The 17539-nt window shown below is 44.0% G+C and overlaps 2 protein-coding genes across 2 annotated transcripts in view; one reads left to right on the forward strand and one right to left on the reverse strand.

Moving 5' to 3' along the window:
* LOC119647093 (maternal effect protein staufen) overlaps positions 1–8913 on the reverse strand; it is a 31263-nt gene extending 22350 nt beyond the window's left edge. The window contains exons 1-2 of the mRNA XM_038047863.1: positions 8311–8913; positions 162–491 (exon numbers count right to left, since the gene is read on the reverse strand). Coding sequence (XP_037903791.1) covers positions 162–424 — 263 coding nt within the window. The 5' untranslated portion in view covers positions 425–491; positions 8311–8913. The remainder of the gene's footprint in view (positions 1–161; positions 492–8310) is intronic.
* Positions 8914–9173: 260 nt separating this feature from the next.
* LOC119647094 (uncharacterized aarF domain-containing protein kinase 5) lies at positions 9174–16363 on the forward strand. The gene is made up of 9 exons (XM_038047864.1): positions 9174–9332; positions 9396–10001; positions 14731–14868; positions 14939–15046; positions 15112–15277; positions 15336–15506; positions 15575–15752; positions 15925–16089; positions 16150–16363. Exons 1-9 carry the CDS (start codon positions 9288–9290, stop codon positions 16265–16267), a joined length of 1695 nt encoding a protein of 564 aa, XP_037903792.1. The 5' UTR covers positions 9174–9287; the 3' UTR covers positions 16268–16363.
* The last annotated feature ends 1176 nt before the right edge of the window (positions 16364–17539 follow it).

The raw sequence follows: 17539 nt of genomic DNA on the forward strand, positions 1-17539 counted from the left end.
ATAGTCCTATAAGGAAGAATCGTGATAAATTTGCTGAAAACAATACCAAATTAATTATATGATATGAATGAATGAATGAACCCAGCAATCAATTTTATGCTCTCCAGACGGTTACTTGTATTATTTAATTATCTTTCAAAAGCAGATGATTTCTGATTTACCTATTCAAATCGTTTCTTTGATGTGGTGGAATGTATTGTCCAATGGGAGGATTTGATCCATGTGGCGGAGGGGGTGCAGTTGTAACATTTGCGCCCATATGATGCTGTTGTGGACCACCAACTGGTTGAGGACCCATATTCATTCCTACTGCAGTTGCTGACGGTGGTGGATGTTGATGATGTATTGGTCCTTGATGCTGTTGATGCTGCTGATGATGGCCCATATGATGACGGATATGTTGTGGACGTGTTGTGTGATGCATTGCACTTGATTAAATGTAATTGTTGGATGAAAATGATAATATTTTCAGATGATGAACGCCAATTGTTCTGAAAGATAACGAAGAAAATTTGTTAGGATAATATTTCCAAAGTGTAGTTATTAAATCCTTGAAATTATATCAAAAACACAAAGAATTTGGGAAAATAATTTAAAAGTCCTGCGATTTCATGACACCAGGATATGGGTTGTATAGAACTTTCGCACAGCGCAGTCTAAAACCATAGAGATCTGTTTTGTAGTTATCAATTATAGAATTTGTTTCTGGGGTCGGGGGTCACTTCCAACTCTTGAAACTTTCAAAAATATTAATTATACGGCTATGGCACGGTGGACCTCCTAACCCGTGGGAAACTAAAACCAATAAAGCGGGACTACGTACCACACACAAACTGGTTAATCAGGCGGAGGCACATCTCCAAAATACTGAGAGCCAGGTGATTACACCCAAGAAGAAAGTTGGGACGTCAAGCAATGGATCCAAGGTTAATATTGGTATACTGCAACCAACGAACGCCACTGCTCAAAAAGCAGACGTCAAGACGGAGACAGGTCTCAATGGCGCAGTTGCTAAATGGTAACTGCGGTATCGGAAGGAAGGCCTGAAACCAGAAGAGCCCCTTAAGAAGGCTCAGGATAGACCTAACCCATCTCTACCGGAGTCAAGAAAGTGGGGAGCAGCAGAAATTAGCCCGCATGAAGGGAATGCTCCCAATAATCCAAACCTGAACCCAAGGGGGGAGAAAACCCGGGCAAGTCAAGGGTGAAGGCAGGACTCAGGAAGCCTGGCCATACTGCCAAAAAATGTTTCACGAGCGAATACTCACTCGTGAGGAGCAGGAAACCATCGAAGACCTTGTCGTCAGGCAGATGTGTACGGGATGGACTTCGAAACTTATGTTCACCGGGATACGCTTTCGACCAGGTCTTATACTGGTGGACTGCGCGACGGAAGACACTGCAGAGTGGACATATGATGACAATTTTTCTCCCAAAAGCCGCGACAATAGAAACGGAGGGTCTTATGGGCCTCCTGATCGCTCAGCATTAGGATCTCCATTCGCGACTATGGAGTCTTCAGAAGCACGTTCTCACGATCGGGGTAGATGACCGATCCCTGGAGGCAATCAAACGTCGGAGTTGCCATATCAACTATCGATTTGGCAATATATCCGTGCATGTCTTGAAGGAGACACCGGGTGAAAAGCATACCGAGGTCCCTGAAGAAGTCTCGAAAGCTAAAGAGGCGAGAAGGACTGGATCAACCAGGCAAGTAGACCTTCTGCCCAGTGAGGAGCAGAAGCTGAACGACCTAGACCTAAGACTCCTAGGGCTCAGGGTGGACAGGGATGCGCAGGAAAGTGCCATGTCGGAGGAGGAGGGCGATACTCCAACAGTGGAGAAGAGTTCCAAACAATAACGGAGCCAATGGCCGGCACTAAGATAGCGCAGATAAACCTCCCCCATGCGGAAGTTGCATCTGCGCTAATTGCAAGGGCAAGTTTCAAGCAGAACATTGGAATAGTTCTCGCTCAGGAGCCATGGGTGTACCGGGGGCAGATTCGCGGTCTGCAAGGAGGAAGCATGCAGGTAATTTGGGACTCCTCTTGTGAAAAACCAATAGCTTGCATAGTTCTTAAGCGTAATTTAAAATAGATATGTCTTTCAGAGTTCCTGACCAGGGGCCCTGTGGCTATCCAAGTTTCATTAGAAGCCAGGAGGAGCACTCGAGAGGCAGTCGTGGCATCGGGATACTTCCCAGGAGACGAAATCTGGGCTCCACCGGAACAAATCGCAAAGCTGGTGAAGTATTGTGAGAAGAGGACGTTACCACTTCTCCTCGGCTGCGATGCCAACGCCCATCACGAAGTCTGGGGAAGCAGCGACACCAATCGAAGGGGGAGTACCTTCTTGAATGTATTCTTAGCAATAAGTTAGAAATATGTAACTTAGGGAGCATTCCAACATTTCTGACCAGCACTAGACAGGAGGTACTAGACATAACTCTAGGAAATACTCTAATGAACGCGATGGTCAGAAATTGGAGGGTGTCGGATGAACCCTCTATGTCTCATCACAAGATAATCAGATTTGACATTGAGAGTAACTCCGAAATAAAAATAATACTAAGGAATCCCAGGAGAGCGACAACATTCTGCCTGACACCCCAACAACGAATCAAAAGGGAAGAAAGGTGAACTGTAAACTAGCAAAAGAGGTATGCTCAGAAGCTAGGCTAAGGTGGACAGTGGGAACTTTTAAGCCACTGAAATCATTCGGAGTAGATGGCATTCTCCCAGCAATAATCCAGAGAGATCTAGGAATCATCTTAGAGTCTCTTCTGAGGGTGGTAAGGGGGAGCATAGCACTGGATACATACCAAGGGAATGGAGACGGGCAAAAGTGATCTTTATTCCGAAAGCGAGTAAAAAGGATCCTTTTCATCCTAAATCTTTCAGACCAATTTGCATAACATCGTTCGTATTCAAAACGGTGGAGAAGGTCATAGACAACTATATTAGAAATAACGTTCTAAAGCGTAATCCCCTACTGAAACTGCTCTGTGTCAGCTGTCAGATACCGGATGCCATAGAAACAGAAGAAATAGCACTGTGTGCGTTTTTAGATATCGAAGGAGCATTCGACAGCACATCATATACAGAGATACAAGATTCCCTGAGTCGCAAAGGAATGCTTTCTGGATGTGGAAAATACTAGAGAGTAGGCAAATAGAAGTACTGACAGGTATAAATTTTTTTGTCATGAATACTACTCAAGGTTGTCCACAGGGCGGGGTACTATCGTTGCTTATGTGAAGTATGGTAGTGGACGAACTCCTAGATGTGCTAACAAATACTGAAATTTAGGTGCAGGGTAACGCGAATGACATTGTTTTAATCTGTAGGGGCAAATATGAAGATACTCTATATGATAGAATCCAAACTGGACTAAGGGTTACAAGTGCCTGGTGCAGAAAGGTAGGACTAGGGCTCAATGCAGTCAAAACCACCATAGTACCATTCACTAGGAAACATAAGCTTGATCACCTGCGAGCCATAAGGCCTAATATTTGGGACTTCCGCTAGACCAAAAATTACTCTGGAAGACACATGTCGAAAACACTTGTCGAAAAGTCACGAGGGCTCTGATGACTTGTAGGTCCACAGCAGGAAAAAATGGGGTTGCAGACCTACTTTGAATATATGCTGCAATAGTAAGGCCAATGATTACCTATGGAGCGGGAATCTGTGCAGAAAAAAACCGAACTCAGCAAACAAGCCAGGGAATTACACAAGCTCAAGGCTTGTGTGTGTATCAGTGGGGCAATGAGGACATGCCCAACGGCATCCCTGGAGGCCCTTCTGGGATTAGCCCCTCTCCATCTGCACATACAGATGCAAGCAAGGAGGGCCGGGAGTATCAGTGACGCGGAGAGCTGCCTAAACCGAAGGAACATTGATATTCTTTCTAGGCGGTATCCCGAATTACTGATACCAAAAGATAACACGACAACGAGGTTTCATTTTACTAAGAAGTTTGAAACATATTGGAGTAACAAGGCAAACTGGGAGAGCGTGGCTGTCATTGGTCCAAGGAAAATGGACTTCGAGCCAATGGGCAGGGTACACTATCATATTCCAGGCGGAAATATACGTCATAGCCAGATGTGCCTTCTTTAATCTCCAAAGGAACTACAGTGGGCAGAACATTGCTATTCTCACCGATAGCCAAGCAGCGACCAAGACCAACCAGGTGAACTCTAAACTAGTATGGGAATGCCTTGAGAGACTGAATACACCCGGCTCGTCCAACAAGGTCTAGATACTATGGGTTCCAGGCCATGCTAAGTTGGAAGGCGGCGGATGAACTAGCCACCAAGGGAGCAGGGACGCCTTTACACGGGCAGAACCCTTCTGTGAAATCGGAAACGGTTTCATGGCTACGACACTAAGAAATGAAAAGGAACGATTGAGGGAACCCATGCGCACAAAGGATTGCTTAAAGCTCACCAAAAAGAACCTCCGAATCATAGTGGGAATTCTCACTGGTCACTGTCGGCTAAACTATCATCTAGGGAAGCTAGGGATATCTACGGACACTGCCTGCAGGTTTTGTGCGATGTGAGATGAAACCTCTTTACACTTCCTGGGACAGTGTGCGGCACTTGTGCAAAGTAGGTCGAGGCATCTGGGAGAACACTTAATACTAGATACAAAGTTAAAAGATCTGGAAGTAGGGAATATACTAAAGTTTCTGACGGTTATGGGCTTGCTTGAGATACTATGATTAATAGGTCCACTATAACCAGTAAAAGGGGATCAATAGTTCTTTAAGGGCGTGGTGCGACTTTCCCTTAACAGAATAATAATAATAGTATAATCCCAGTTTTTTTTGAAGAATGTTCCGAAATAACTGATTTAATTTACATTGCACGCTAATTTGCTTTGAAAGCGGAGCTGGGAGCTTTTTCTTAACGAAAAGCTGCAGACGGAGAAGGATGAAGACGAGTCTCCCGCGCCTAAAAACGGGACAAATTGGATCAACTGGTCCTCCACGTTGGGTGTTGGGTAGGGCTGACAACCCTACATGGAAAACAACTTGTTACAAAGCCACAACAGGAGCCTCAGACTGGACGGATTACACAACGACGAACCCGGCAACGACAAAGGAATAACGATTTGCGCATTTTCTCATGGAACGTGCGCTCCGTGTACAGAGAGGAAGCTGCTGAGCAGCTAAACGATACCCTGTCCCAATATAGGGCTGATGTAACAGCGTTACAGAAGATGCGTTGGACGGGCAACCGGTTTCCTGGAGAAGAGTCGTCACACCATATTATAGTGGCCATAGTAAACCATGTGCTCGGAGTAGGTTTCTTAGTCAGCCAAAAAATTAAACTTAGTGTTATCGGCAAGTTTAGAAATATAAGCCTCATTAACGTTCACTCCCCTACAGAGGAGACTGCAGAGTCGGAGAAGGATATCTTCTACGAGGCAGTAGAACGAACCCTCGAAGCCTGTCCCAAGTATGATATCAAAATCATACTTTGGGATTTTAACAGCCAAGTAGAGAAGGAGCCCGTATTCAGACGATACGTTGGCTCCCATAGCTTACACCAAAATACAAATGATAACGGACTGCGGATTATTCAACTGGCAGTGTCACACGAAATGATTGTTGGGAGGACCTGGTTTGCGCGGAAAGCGGTCCACAAACATACGTGGACCACTTTCAACCAAATTGACCACGTGTTGATTGAATGCCGCCACCTCTCAGCACTGAGGAATGTCAGAACATATAGAGGGGCCAATATAGACTCGAATCACTATCTCGTTGGCATGGTGCTCCGAGCTCGAATAACAACACTACCCAAAATCCCCTCTGACAATCAGGTGAGAGATAAAACTGAAGCCATCCACAGCACACCCCTCCGCAATAACTATAAGAAGGAAATGGATGTCGCAATAATCGCAGTCAACAGAGATCCTGGAGATGAAGCATCAACAAATGATCTTCACAATCACCTGAAGAACGTAAGAACGTTATCATAAATACGGCCACATACTTGGCCCCAACCGCAAAAAGAGTCGGAACGGCTGGTTTGACGATGAATGTAAGCTAGTAACGGAACGGAAGAATGCTGCATACCGAGCAATGTTGCGTTCACAAGGACGAAGGCACGCGCGGAGACTTCTCACGAGCTCCGGCGAGCGGGAAGTGACTTCACAGACGGAAATAGAAACCAACAAGTCTGCGAACTAGAAAAGTGCAAGGAGCAACCGCACCAGGCGCGCAAGTTTTACCAACAAGTCAACAAGATGAAGCCTTATACCCCTCGACGCTCATCCTGACGAGACAAAGAGGGAAATTTGATTTCCGAGAAAATGGGCATATTGGAGCGATGAGTTGAGTACTTTGATGAGCTACTGAACAACCAGAATATCGGCGAGTTGGAGGTCCCGCCAACTGAAATTGGGGGGACAAATACTGCCACCACCAAGTATAAGAGAAACAGTCCGTGCAATTCATCGGCTTAAAAATCATAAGTCGCCAGGAGCCGATGGAAGGACAGCGAATCAATGCCTGACGAATAGCAAAGAGGCATTATCTGTCTCATACATAAAAAGGGAGATATCACACAGTGCAACAATTATAGAGGTATCACGTTGCTGAGTACCATCTATAAGATATTCTCCGCTATCTTGCTAGGTCGGATAGCCCCATACGCTCAGAACATCATTGGCCCATACCAAAAAGGCTTCACTCCAGGCAAATCTGCAACAGATCAGATTTTCTCTGTGCGGCAACCGATGGAAAAACTTTTGGAATATGGACAACAGTTGCACCATCTGTTCATCGACTTTAAAGCCGCCTATGATAGCATAGCCAGGGTAAAACTGTACACGGCCATGAGAGAATTCGGTATCCCAACGAAATAAATAAGACTGACTAGGCTGACCAATGTGCGAGGCCAGATAAAAGCAGCAGGATCACTCTCAAGACCATTCGACATCAACGACGGTCTACGACAAGGGGATGCCCTATCTAAGGTCGAAAATCACAACCGATAGCAGCTACGATGAGGAAATCCGCGCACGGCTGTTGGCAGCCAACAGAGCCTATTTCAGCTTACAAAGACTGTTCCGCTCGAAACATCTCACCATATGGTCAAAGCTCTTACTGTACGAGACTATGATCTTGCCAGTCCCCATGTATTCCTCGGAAACTTGGGTTCTTAGCAAGAAAAATTGCGAACTCTTGGCCGCATTCGAGAGAAGAATCCTCCGAAGAATTTTTGGCCCCCTACATGAGGATGGACGATTCCGTAGCCTACACAATGACGAAATCTATGAGCGATTCCATGACCGTCTGGTTGTGGATAAAATCCGGCTCAATAAGTTACGGTGGGCGGGTCACTTAATCCGTATGGATGAGAATGATCCCACTCGGAAAGTCTATAAGGGCAATATCTATGATAGAAAAAGAAGACGAGGCAGACCCTGCCTGAAATAGAGCAATGGCATAGGTCAGGGCGCCAAAGAGCTTTTAGGGATATCGAATTGGTGGACCTCGGCGTAAAACTGGGACGTCTGGAGTTCCTTATTAGGGCAGACCTAGACCGGATACCGGTTGTTGCGCCGTTGATGATGATGATGATAAAACAATAATATGTCGAATTTTTGTTTTCGAATTGGGAGTATCCTGGGTACGCCATTCACTTGGTTGCGCAGATGAAGAAAAGACTTTCCCCGACTTTTTTGGTTCTTGGATCTTTCTTTTTGGGCTGGCAGCCAGAGCTAAAAAACAATGATATTTCATTTGCCCACCAAGCTTTGATTAAGCTGTTAACTCTGACCAAAAATGATAGTGAGCTTAACAAAAGAAGCGCAATTAATGGAGAAGAATAGATATCATTTTCTTTCCAGAAAAATCCGAACACATTATCAGAAAGGCAGGCAGATGTTATACTTCGCGTCATAACTTGCACCGTACATTGAAGCGCGTGGATAGCGCAGCAATTAGACTCGGCCACCAACATCAAATATTCACATTGGATTTTAGTGACCCAGAGCTCCAACAAGACAGCAAAAGTGAAGTCATGTGACGTCAACAAATCGAACGGTCCAAGAATATCTCAAGCAGAACAAGCAGCACGAATCGCAGCCACAGCTGTTCCTCATCAAGACGCATCCGTTACGGAGACTGGGTCAAATAGAAGACAACCAAGAAGCCCGAGAGAGGGTAAGTGCCGTGCACACGTCTCTGTAAATCAAAACAACGCAACCGCGACCCGAGCATCTGATGAATCAACAAAGCGCCGTGATCGCGTGGTAAATATTGTAAGAGTGCAACTCGGGCAGAACTTACCGTTCAGCTACTCCCACTCGCAGTTCGTGACCAGACGGTGAAAATTTTCACAACTTCCCAATTACGCGCATCAGTGCGGAAGCGGCAGACAGTTGCAGTGGAGTTAATTGCACCCACCCCACTGTCCAATGCGAGCCAAATTCTTTTCACTGCCGCCCGAAAATCTTCGCGGGCTAAAATTGGACTATTCCGGAATTAATCACTGCGTCGACGATTGACCAAATCCGCGATCAAAAACACACCAACAACACATCAAATTTCACCGGAGTGCATTGCTTCGTCTTTCTGGCTTCTTTTATTTTTCCCTTTCACAACTATTTCGGAACAGACATTCGGTGTGAGGCGAAGTCACAAATTTTTTTCGTGGCGGCGGAAATTATGAAAATTATTATCACTTGAAGAATGCACGTACGTTCGGTTGGCAAACAATAAAGGAAACTTTTCGACTTATTCAACTATGCTTATTATTTACATGCGGCCATATTAATTGTAAACGCGTCGCGGGACTCGGCAAACGAGAAAAATCCTCTGATTCGACTGCAGTGGAATTTTTCCGTATGGAGAACGTCCGCGTTCAATGAAAGCGATGAAATTTCTCTATGACAGAAACACTACTGGAATGAATGAGTTGACAGCTGTCGGGCAACGGGCCGAGAGCTCGTTTTAAGTTGAATCGGGAGGTGGCAGCAGCGTCGACTGTCTCTTGGACATTCCTGAATGAATTTTTGAAATACATTATATATTTTGAATTAAAGCACTTTGGAACCCCCGATTTTCACTAATTGCCGTTAGAACAATGACTGGCGCTCCATATTTAGAAGTTCATTTCATTCATGAAATCACCTCATAATGAAAGCCTACCGCCTACTCGTGACGTCAGCACCGTCATCAGCTGATATTGTAACTTTGTTTACTATCAGTAGTCATGTCAGCTCTTTTTTACCTCCCTTTTTGGTGTAATTTACAAAATTGTTAACATGTTACCATTGTTCAGATCCAGATTCGTGTCCTCACAATTTAACGTGAGTATACTCCTCCCAGTGCCACATCCATTCGTATTGCTAAATCCCAATTTACTGTTTTAGCGTGTGATTCTAAATTTCCATAAGAGTTCGTCGCGATCCTTCCACTCCAAGAAGTTCCAAAAGGACAATGTTCCAGTAACAGTACCGCCTTCATACAAGAAACGCTTCCTACAACTCACCGGCTTAGTGGTAGCTGGGATTGTTGGCGCCGATTATCTTGACGACCTCGTTTACACCAAGGCCATTCTGCGATTTCTCCGGTCTTTGAAGACGGCCTCCCTGATATCAGCCGATTACTTCCTATTATTTGCGACTCACGGAGAGGAGGAGGAGGACTACACCGACTTGTTGAAGGCAGTGCACCTGCGGTGTGCAAATCGCATTCTGCAAACCTGCTTGGCTAACGGCGGTCTCTATATAAAAGTGGGTCAAGGTGTGGCGGCTATCAACCACATTCTGCCAGTGGAGTACACGAAGACACTGGGAAAGTTACAAAATGACTGCATGACAGGCGAAAAGTTGGATGTGAAGAAAATTTTTGAAGAAGATTTTGGCGCCACACCGGAAGCCTTGTTTAAGGAGTTCGATTATACTCCAAAAGCGGCTGCTAGCCTGGCGCAGGTGTTTCGGGCGAAAGGAAAAGATGACGAGGATCTTGCTGTGAAGGTAAAATAAAAATTTTTGAATAATGAAATAATAGCCAAGGGTATACAGTAATACTTAAGAAGATAGCTAATCCGATTAGAAGAGAAGACGGTGGGATCGATGCAGCCGAATAGCGTCTTGGAAATTTGCAGCACACTTACATGAAGGACCATAAATTTATAAGCTTAACACTTGCAAACGCTACGTGTACCTTGCTAACAACTTAAAAAGGCATGGAATCTTCAGATATTATTTAGCATTCGTAGCCAACAGGGACTCGATTTCTACAGTACAAGTTTGCATTCCAGAAAGTCTTTTCAAACTCCCAGTGGGTGTACGTGCCGATCGCTATAGGCTAAACTATCACTGAAGGGTAGGTGAATGCATTTACGCACCCAATATTGGACTCCCGGTCTGTTTGTCACATTACTTCGGGCTAGTCCCCGAACTCACCCGCCTTGCGGAGCCTTCAAATCAGGAAATTCCATTCACCACAGGGAGAGGACAGGAAGACGGGGACTGTCCGTTCAAGGAACCCCCTGCCATCCGGCTCCTCCACCGGTCGAGCTCTATCATCTTAGCAACGAGAAGGTAGAGTTCGCCTGGAGAGACATCGCCTGTGGTTAAATAAAGCTGCTGCCGAACCCCATCCCACCTTCCTCAAGAAAAACAAGTGTGGTGAAAGTCGTCCAAAACTCAGTTGCAAAACACACAATTCGGAGAACGCGCCTTTCCAAACTTGTGCAGGTAAGACTGACAACCTCCATGCCCACTTAAAAATTAGGTAAGGAAATAATCAGTCTCACTATGTTTCCTATTCAGCCACGCACCTAAGTTGCCGATGAGCCATGAAGTCCATCTGCCTCTAGTTTCATTTTGCCAAGAACTGCCACTCGTCTAGGGTGCGATGCCATCCTTCACGACCAACAACCTCCCTTGGCTCATCTCCCTTGCGTTGGATATGGCTTGACTCTCCTGCTAGACGTAGGACCCCCAATGTTTGCCATTAGCCTGCTTAACGCCGAAACTCGAGTTGCAACCTTGTTTGCAGCTCATCTTTGAGTCAAGAGTCAGCCCGAGGTAGTTTATCGCTGGTTTTGACTCGATTATCGACTTGCCGAGCGATATGGGACGCAGGATCGAAATTCTCTTTTTAATCAGGATGACTACTTCGGTTTTTTCCAGTGCAAGGATGAAATCATGAGTTGTCATCATGCGCCCAGCAACAAGCGCCGCGACATAACCTGCATAGCCGACCAGGAGCGATTCTTCTGGTAGGTCGAGTTTAAGTAGACTATCATAGGTAGCGTTGCAGACGTGACCTTCATCCTCCTCTGACCCTCTAGTGTTCCATACAGCAGGGAGCGGTTCCTCAGATAGTTCCTCAATATCCATAAGAGATAGTTCGGCACGTATATTGTCTAGTGTGCCTAGAATGTCTTTCCATCTTACGGAATTAAAGGCGTTTCTGACGTCAAGCGTTACGAAGAGCACCACCCGTCAAGTTCGGCGGGTATGTGCCTTCACTCATCGAACGGCATCCACGACTTGCATGACAGCATTAACTGTAGATCTCTATGGATCTGGATATATCTCCGGCAGCGCGTATCGCTTCAGCGAGTCTACTTCTGATGAGCTTGTCGAGCACTTTTCCAGCAGTGTCAAGCATACATAGTGGACGGTATGAAAACGGACGGGTCCCCATTCACCTTACCGACCAGATCCTGCCAGCAGCGAGCTGTGCCGGCTGCAGCGACAGCGCCGCCGGGAGTACCCCCCAGCGCAGCCCCATCTATTCCAAGAGTTTCGACAAACCTCCCGGTGTTAACTTTCGCGAAGTTCCAGGCACAGAAAGAGCGCCGGGGTGGCGCACACCGTGAGTTTGTGTCCACCACTTTGAAGGCAATGTATTGATGATCGTTTGCCGAGAAGTCTTCCAGAACTCGCTACCCGTCAACCAGCGACACCAGTGATTCCGACGCGAAGGTTACGTCTGGAATGCTTCCTTCGCAGCCCGGGCGCCGGAATGTTGGGGTGGATCCGGTGTTTAGAACTACCAGTCCTGTTCTCGCCACCATTTCCAGAATTCGTTTCTCTCTGGAGTCTGTGTGAGGCATGCCCATTCAAGTGCCCTAGCATTGAAGTCACCCCCGACCAGGATCCACTCATCTATACTTGACTGATTAACAAATGAAATCGGGGAAAGCAACAGGACCTGACGACATCACATCTGAACTCTGTAAAGCGAAGAGCTGGGATCCAACACGGCGGGGGGGGGGGGGGACGCGGTTATTCAGGAAGGTAACTCTAATATGTTCCAATACGGAAAAAGAAAGGTAATCCATCAAATTACCGTCCGGTCCGGTTACTCATGGAGAAATACCACGAGAAGCATCGCCCAGTTTACATTGCATTTTTGGATCTAAAGAAAACTTTTGACCATGTGCCGCACGATGTGGAATTGCACCGATCGTAGAAAAATTGCGAGAGAGGCGTCTTCGATGATATGGTCACGTAATTCGCGCTAACGAGAATTGACTCACCAAGATTGGTCTGAACATATCGAAGTCAATAGTAAGCGACCAAAACGCCTGCCCCGCGACTGCATCCAGATCAGGTTTTTGATTGAACGAAATGGCGAAACCGATCACGACGAGCCTACGTCGCTTGTGAGTGAGGCAATGACTGAAGAAAAAAAAGAAGAATGGAGCTCTAGTGCGTCCCATTTACCCCTGCTCGTAGCGATCGTCAGAGTTCTCTTGTTTGGTCGATCCACCTCTACACGGTCAGCCGGGAACGTGATCGACCAGTTCACCCACGGCAGAGGCACTTTTAATAGCGGCAAAGTACTCATCAATATTTTTGGGCCGGATGTTCAAAGCAAAAAAGTTTTCTCACTGTGGGCAACTTCCGAATGGCAGACGCGGTCCGCATTCAATTTGAACGTTCGACGCATTGCTTCTTTCGAGGTCAATGCCGGCACCATTTTTGTTACCAATATTCAGAAGACAACTTCTTTTTTGCTAACGCCGGATTTGCGCTTGCTACCACTAGACCTTTATAGAGCACGAAAGCACAGTACCATAAGGAGGAGAGAAGTACCCTCCAGAGTTCGGCTATCTCAGGTTCTCTTATTCCCAGAATGTCGAGGCAGTATCGCTGAAATTCTCGCTCAACTTAAAGAAAGTGAGTATTTTGAATGGCCCCGAAAACATTATCGAAAAAAGGAAAACATAACGATCGAACTGCTAGGAGGGAACGACAAAGATACTTCTCAACCGTTTCCTTTGCCCCCAGAAATTGGTTGTGCTGCTTCGAAAGGGTTGAAACCCTATTTTCAATAATAATAATCGGTGGCGCAACAATCCAATTGGATCAGGGCCTTGAAGTGTGTTAAAGCACTTCATTCAAGACCGTAATGGTACACTACAGGATTGCAGTACCCTATAGAAGGCAATGGGATCAGGATTGTCTTCGCCCGAGATTATTACCTTGATTTGGCTCAGATATTCATTCACAGCTGAGTCGACTGATATTCGACTTCTAATCACGATGCAAATCCCACTCCCACCAGTGAGATTTGATCCACCACCTTTCATACCACAGCTTTGTGCTCTAACTACATTTTTGTCTCGCAACATATGCATATGCCATATACATTGCGCGTCATTGTGCTTCGATCACGCTGCTCCCAGGGCAGAGGTGAGGCAGCGCCTGTAAAATACCACATATGAAATGGTGATAACACAGTTTCAATCCCACAACCTATATACAATTCTATGACCTCATATCAATCTACAGCTCTTGAAAATCCATTTGAACACCTGCTTATAGGAAGCTTAACGCTTCAAGTATAAAAGATTTTGTGTGTTTCTTCTGTAAAAATATAGCGGCGGTTTTATTTTCGGAGGTGGTAGTCCTATGTACCCACATTTCTTCTCCGCGAGAGTGCTTCTAATATGTATATAGGAGGCATTACGAGCCCATCAGCCACTTTGTTAGTTATACCGTTCTTCAGATTAATGCAGTATCCTCTAAATTCTTGTAAAATTGAGAAGTGTGTGTCTGCGTCACAAAGATTTTCTCAAGACGGTAGCGCTTATTGACATATTTTAGAAGAGATTAGATTGTCGTCTGCTATTTGTCCAGATAGCTGAGTGGTTAGAGCACAAGGCTGTCGTACAGAAGGTCACGGTTCAAATCTCACTGGTGGCAGTGGGATTTGTATCGTGATTCGACGTCGCATACCAGTCGACTCAGCTGTGAATGAGTCCCTGAGTCAAATCAGAGTAAGAATCTCGGACGAGCGCAATGCTGACCATATTGCCTCCTACAGTGTACTGTAGTGTGCCGTTACGGTCTTGAATGAAGTGCTCTAACACACTTCAAGGTCCTGGTCCAACATGGATTATTGCGCCAACGATTATTATTAGTATTTGTAGTCTAGCCTGAAACTGATAGACATGTAGCTTCCTCCAAAGTACAATTTTTAGTTTTCAATGTACTTTTGTACTGATGAAGGGGGTAAGTTACTCCCGAAATATATATTTTAGAAACAAAATTGATTTTGATCGTACGATATGTGTACTAATACGTATTGTATTAGTACACAAGGCGATTTTTATGAGAGAGTCTTTTATATTAATTAAAAATAATTTGAGAATAGTTATCAAGAGCACTAGTTTCTTTTTTTGGTTAATTCCATTCACCCCCATTCAGTAATCTCAAGACCGACCACGTTCTCTTACAGGTTCAATACAATGATCTTCAAAAACGCTTCAAAAGCGACCTTGGAACAATTATTTTCCTTCAAGACATAATTGAAATTTTTTTCAAAGATTACAACTTTGGATGGATTCTCCGAGACGTCAAGAAAAACCTCGAGCAGGTCTGTTCACACCGACTAAATTCTCTCTTTGGGTCTAAAACTTAAATTTATCATTTTTTTCAAACGGTAGGAGCTAGATTTTGTGCACGAGGGTTGGAATTCCGAACGCGCTGCAAGGGATTTAAAAGTCTTCAAATATGTCCATGTGCCAAAAGTTAAATGGGACTTGACTAAGACGGTAAGATAGGTATATATTCCTTAATTGGAAGAAGTGAATTGAAAATAGTCACAAACACTTTTCAGAGAGTTCTGACCACTGAATGGATAGACGGTCATAAAATCGATGATTTAGAATGGATTAAAAAAGAAAATCTGGACCTTCGTGAGGTAGACACTAAATTATTTAGTTTATTCGCAGAACAAATATTCAGAACAGGTTTTGTGCATGCTGATCCTCATCCTGGAAATGGTATTTATAACTAAACATGGCTTTTAAACATTATCTATTAAATTTCATATAATTACAGTATTTATTCGCAAATCAAAATCTGGCAGATTAGAATTAGTCTTATTAGATCATGGACTCTATGAAAGCATTTCTGAATGTATTCGTCAATCACTATGTCAGTTCTGGGAAGCAACTGTTATTCGGGACGAGCGCACCATGAAAGAAACCGCAGCTAAACTTCACATTCAGAGTAGGCTGGTTTTAAAGTGTTATAATATTAGAATTTCATAATTATCTCTTCTTATACTTTCTATGTAGACTACAAACAGTTCGCAGAAATTCTATTCCAAACGCCAATTGACCTCAATGTTAACAATATTAAGACAAGACTGACTGAGAAGGATATCGAACATATACAACACATCGCAAAAACAAATTTCCGGTATATAATGGATGCGTTGAAAGAGATGCCGAGGAACATGCTGTTTGTTGTGAGGTGGGTTTCACCAGTTAAACTTATAAAACATTTGAACTATTTCTGAGAGCATTTGTCACCAAATGATGAATTAAAATCAAATTTTCGATTCAAACACGAATATTCGATTGGAATTTCCATTCTACATTGGAGGACTTCAATTAATCATTCAAATCTTTTACTTACCTCCTAGAAATCTGAATACAATTCGAGCAATTGGTCGAGAACATGGCGACCCTGTGGATCGGCCTAAACTGATGGCGCGATACGCACAAAGCTGTTTGTATAGAAACGAAAATCGGTGCGTTGGTTTGGTGAAATGGTTGTTTAGGAGAGCGCGTTTTGAATATTGCCTGATGTAAGTCTAGAACTCAAATAGTTAAGATCTTTTCATTTTAGGAATTCTTTCTTATTTCAGTAAAGCAAATTTTAAAAGTTTCTTACTATCCATCTACATTGATATACTACACAAACTCGGAAGATCCCCACAAGACTCCAGAATACTGAAAATTTCACCGGAACTAGATAATGTTTAAATTTCCTTCTTTTAATTCACGGTCGTAAATTATATTAGGTCTATTTTAAATTGAATTGTTTAACAAATTTTCATAATAAATTTATTGTTGATGGGCGTTGGATTTATTTCATCAAATTAAAGTCTAAAACTAGAAGTTTGCTGCCCCAAAATACAATATATGGGATCAAATGAAGACAATTTCGACTCTTTCTGAAAAAAACATTCATGATTGCTCGAAATCTTTTCTTAACTATGTTTCGCAATTCCTCATATTATCATATGTACTTATTTGAGATGAAACCAAAACTGAAATAATAATAATAGTTGTCGCAACAATTCAATTGGATCGGTGCCTTAAAGTGTGTTAGAGCACTTCATTCAAGACCGTAATGATACACTACAGGATTACAGTACCCTGACAATACGGTCAGCATTACGATCGCCCGTGATTGTTACCCTGATTTGATTCAGGTACTCATTCACAGCTGAATCGACTGGTATCAAACATCCAGTCACTATATAAATCCCACGGCCACCAGTGAGATTTAAATGCAACTGAAAACAATATCTATACAAATGTGTAGTCTCATGTAGGAAATGCAGGCTTCGAATAACTATATGGTGTAGGGAGCTCTCCTTTCCCTCACTGGTCACTAGCCCATTCTTCTTAGGCTTAATACAATTAAACGTGGATTCTGCTTTGAACTGATGCCCACTAATTCGCAAGGCGCGTCCCCTATAACCATACCGATGGCTGAATTGTGGAGTCGATGTCAGGATTCTGTCTAAGCTAAAGGTAATCGTGCTATGCAAAACAGAAGCGCTCAATGCAGGGAAGAACAGAACATTCTTTGAAAAACTTGCCATTTGAATAAAGCATGAGATTAGTAAAAACGTTAAATATAGTCCGCCATAAGGGCGTAATGTCCTAGGTAACGCAGGAAACTCCCGTAAAATGCATATGAAGCTGCAATGAATGCAAAAATACTCCACCATGCTTTCAAATGTAGTATGTACACCGCATGATGACACACATTTCATGAATGGAATGGCCGGTTACCGCAGCTTGGGAATGTAGACTGAACTTTCCGGGAAAAGCAAATAAACTTCTCCCACAAAGCTTTCCAGTAGTAAAAATCTATACAAGGACTCTCGTAAACGATAGTAAAAATTTTAATGGTGAATAGTACCACTTGTTTGGAATAGACACTCTATCTTTTACCATTAGAATTATAGCGTTTTTCGTGAACAGTGTGAAAATCAAACAAAATCAAAATTTTCCACTCGCTCA

Source organism: Hermetia illucens, chromosome 1, assembly GCF_905115235.1.
Source record: "Hermetia illucens chromosome 1, iHerIll2.2.curated.20191125, whole genome shotgun sequence".
Classification (NCBI taxonomy): domain Eukaryota; kingdom Metazoa; phylum Arthropoda; class Insecta; order Diptera; family Stratiomyidae; genus Hermetia; species Hermetia illucens.

Bases quoted from the DNA above. Each gene is read 5' to 3' on its own strand.
- LOC119647094 (XM_038047864.1), top strand. From the start codon at position 9,288: ATGTTACCATTGTTCAGATCCAGATTCGTGTCCTCACAATTTAAC. The intron at 9,333-9,395 runs GTGAGTATACTC...TTACTGTTTTAG, and splicing joins TCGTGTCCTCACAATTTAAC to CGTGTGATTCTAAATTTCCA. The intron at 15,278-15,335 runs GTATTTATAACT...ATATAATTACAG, and splicing joins TGATCCTCATCCTGGAAATG to TATTTATTCGCAAATCAAAA.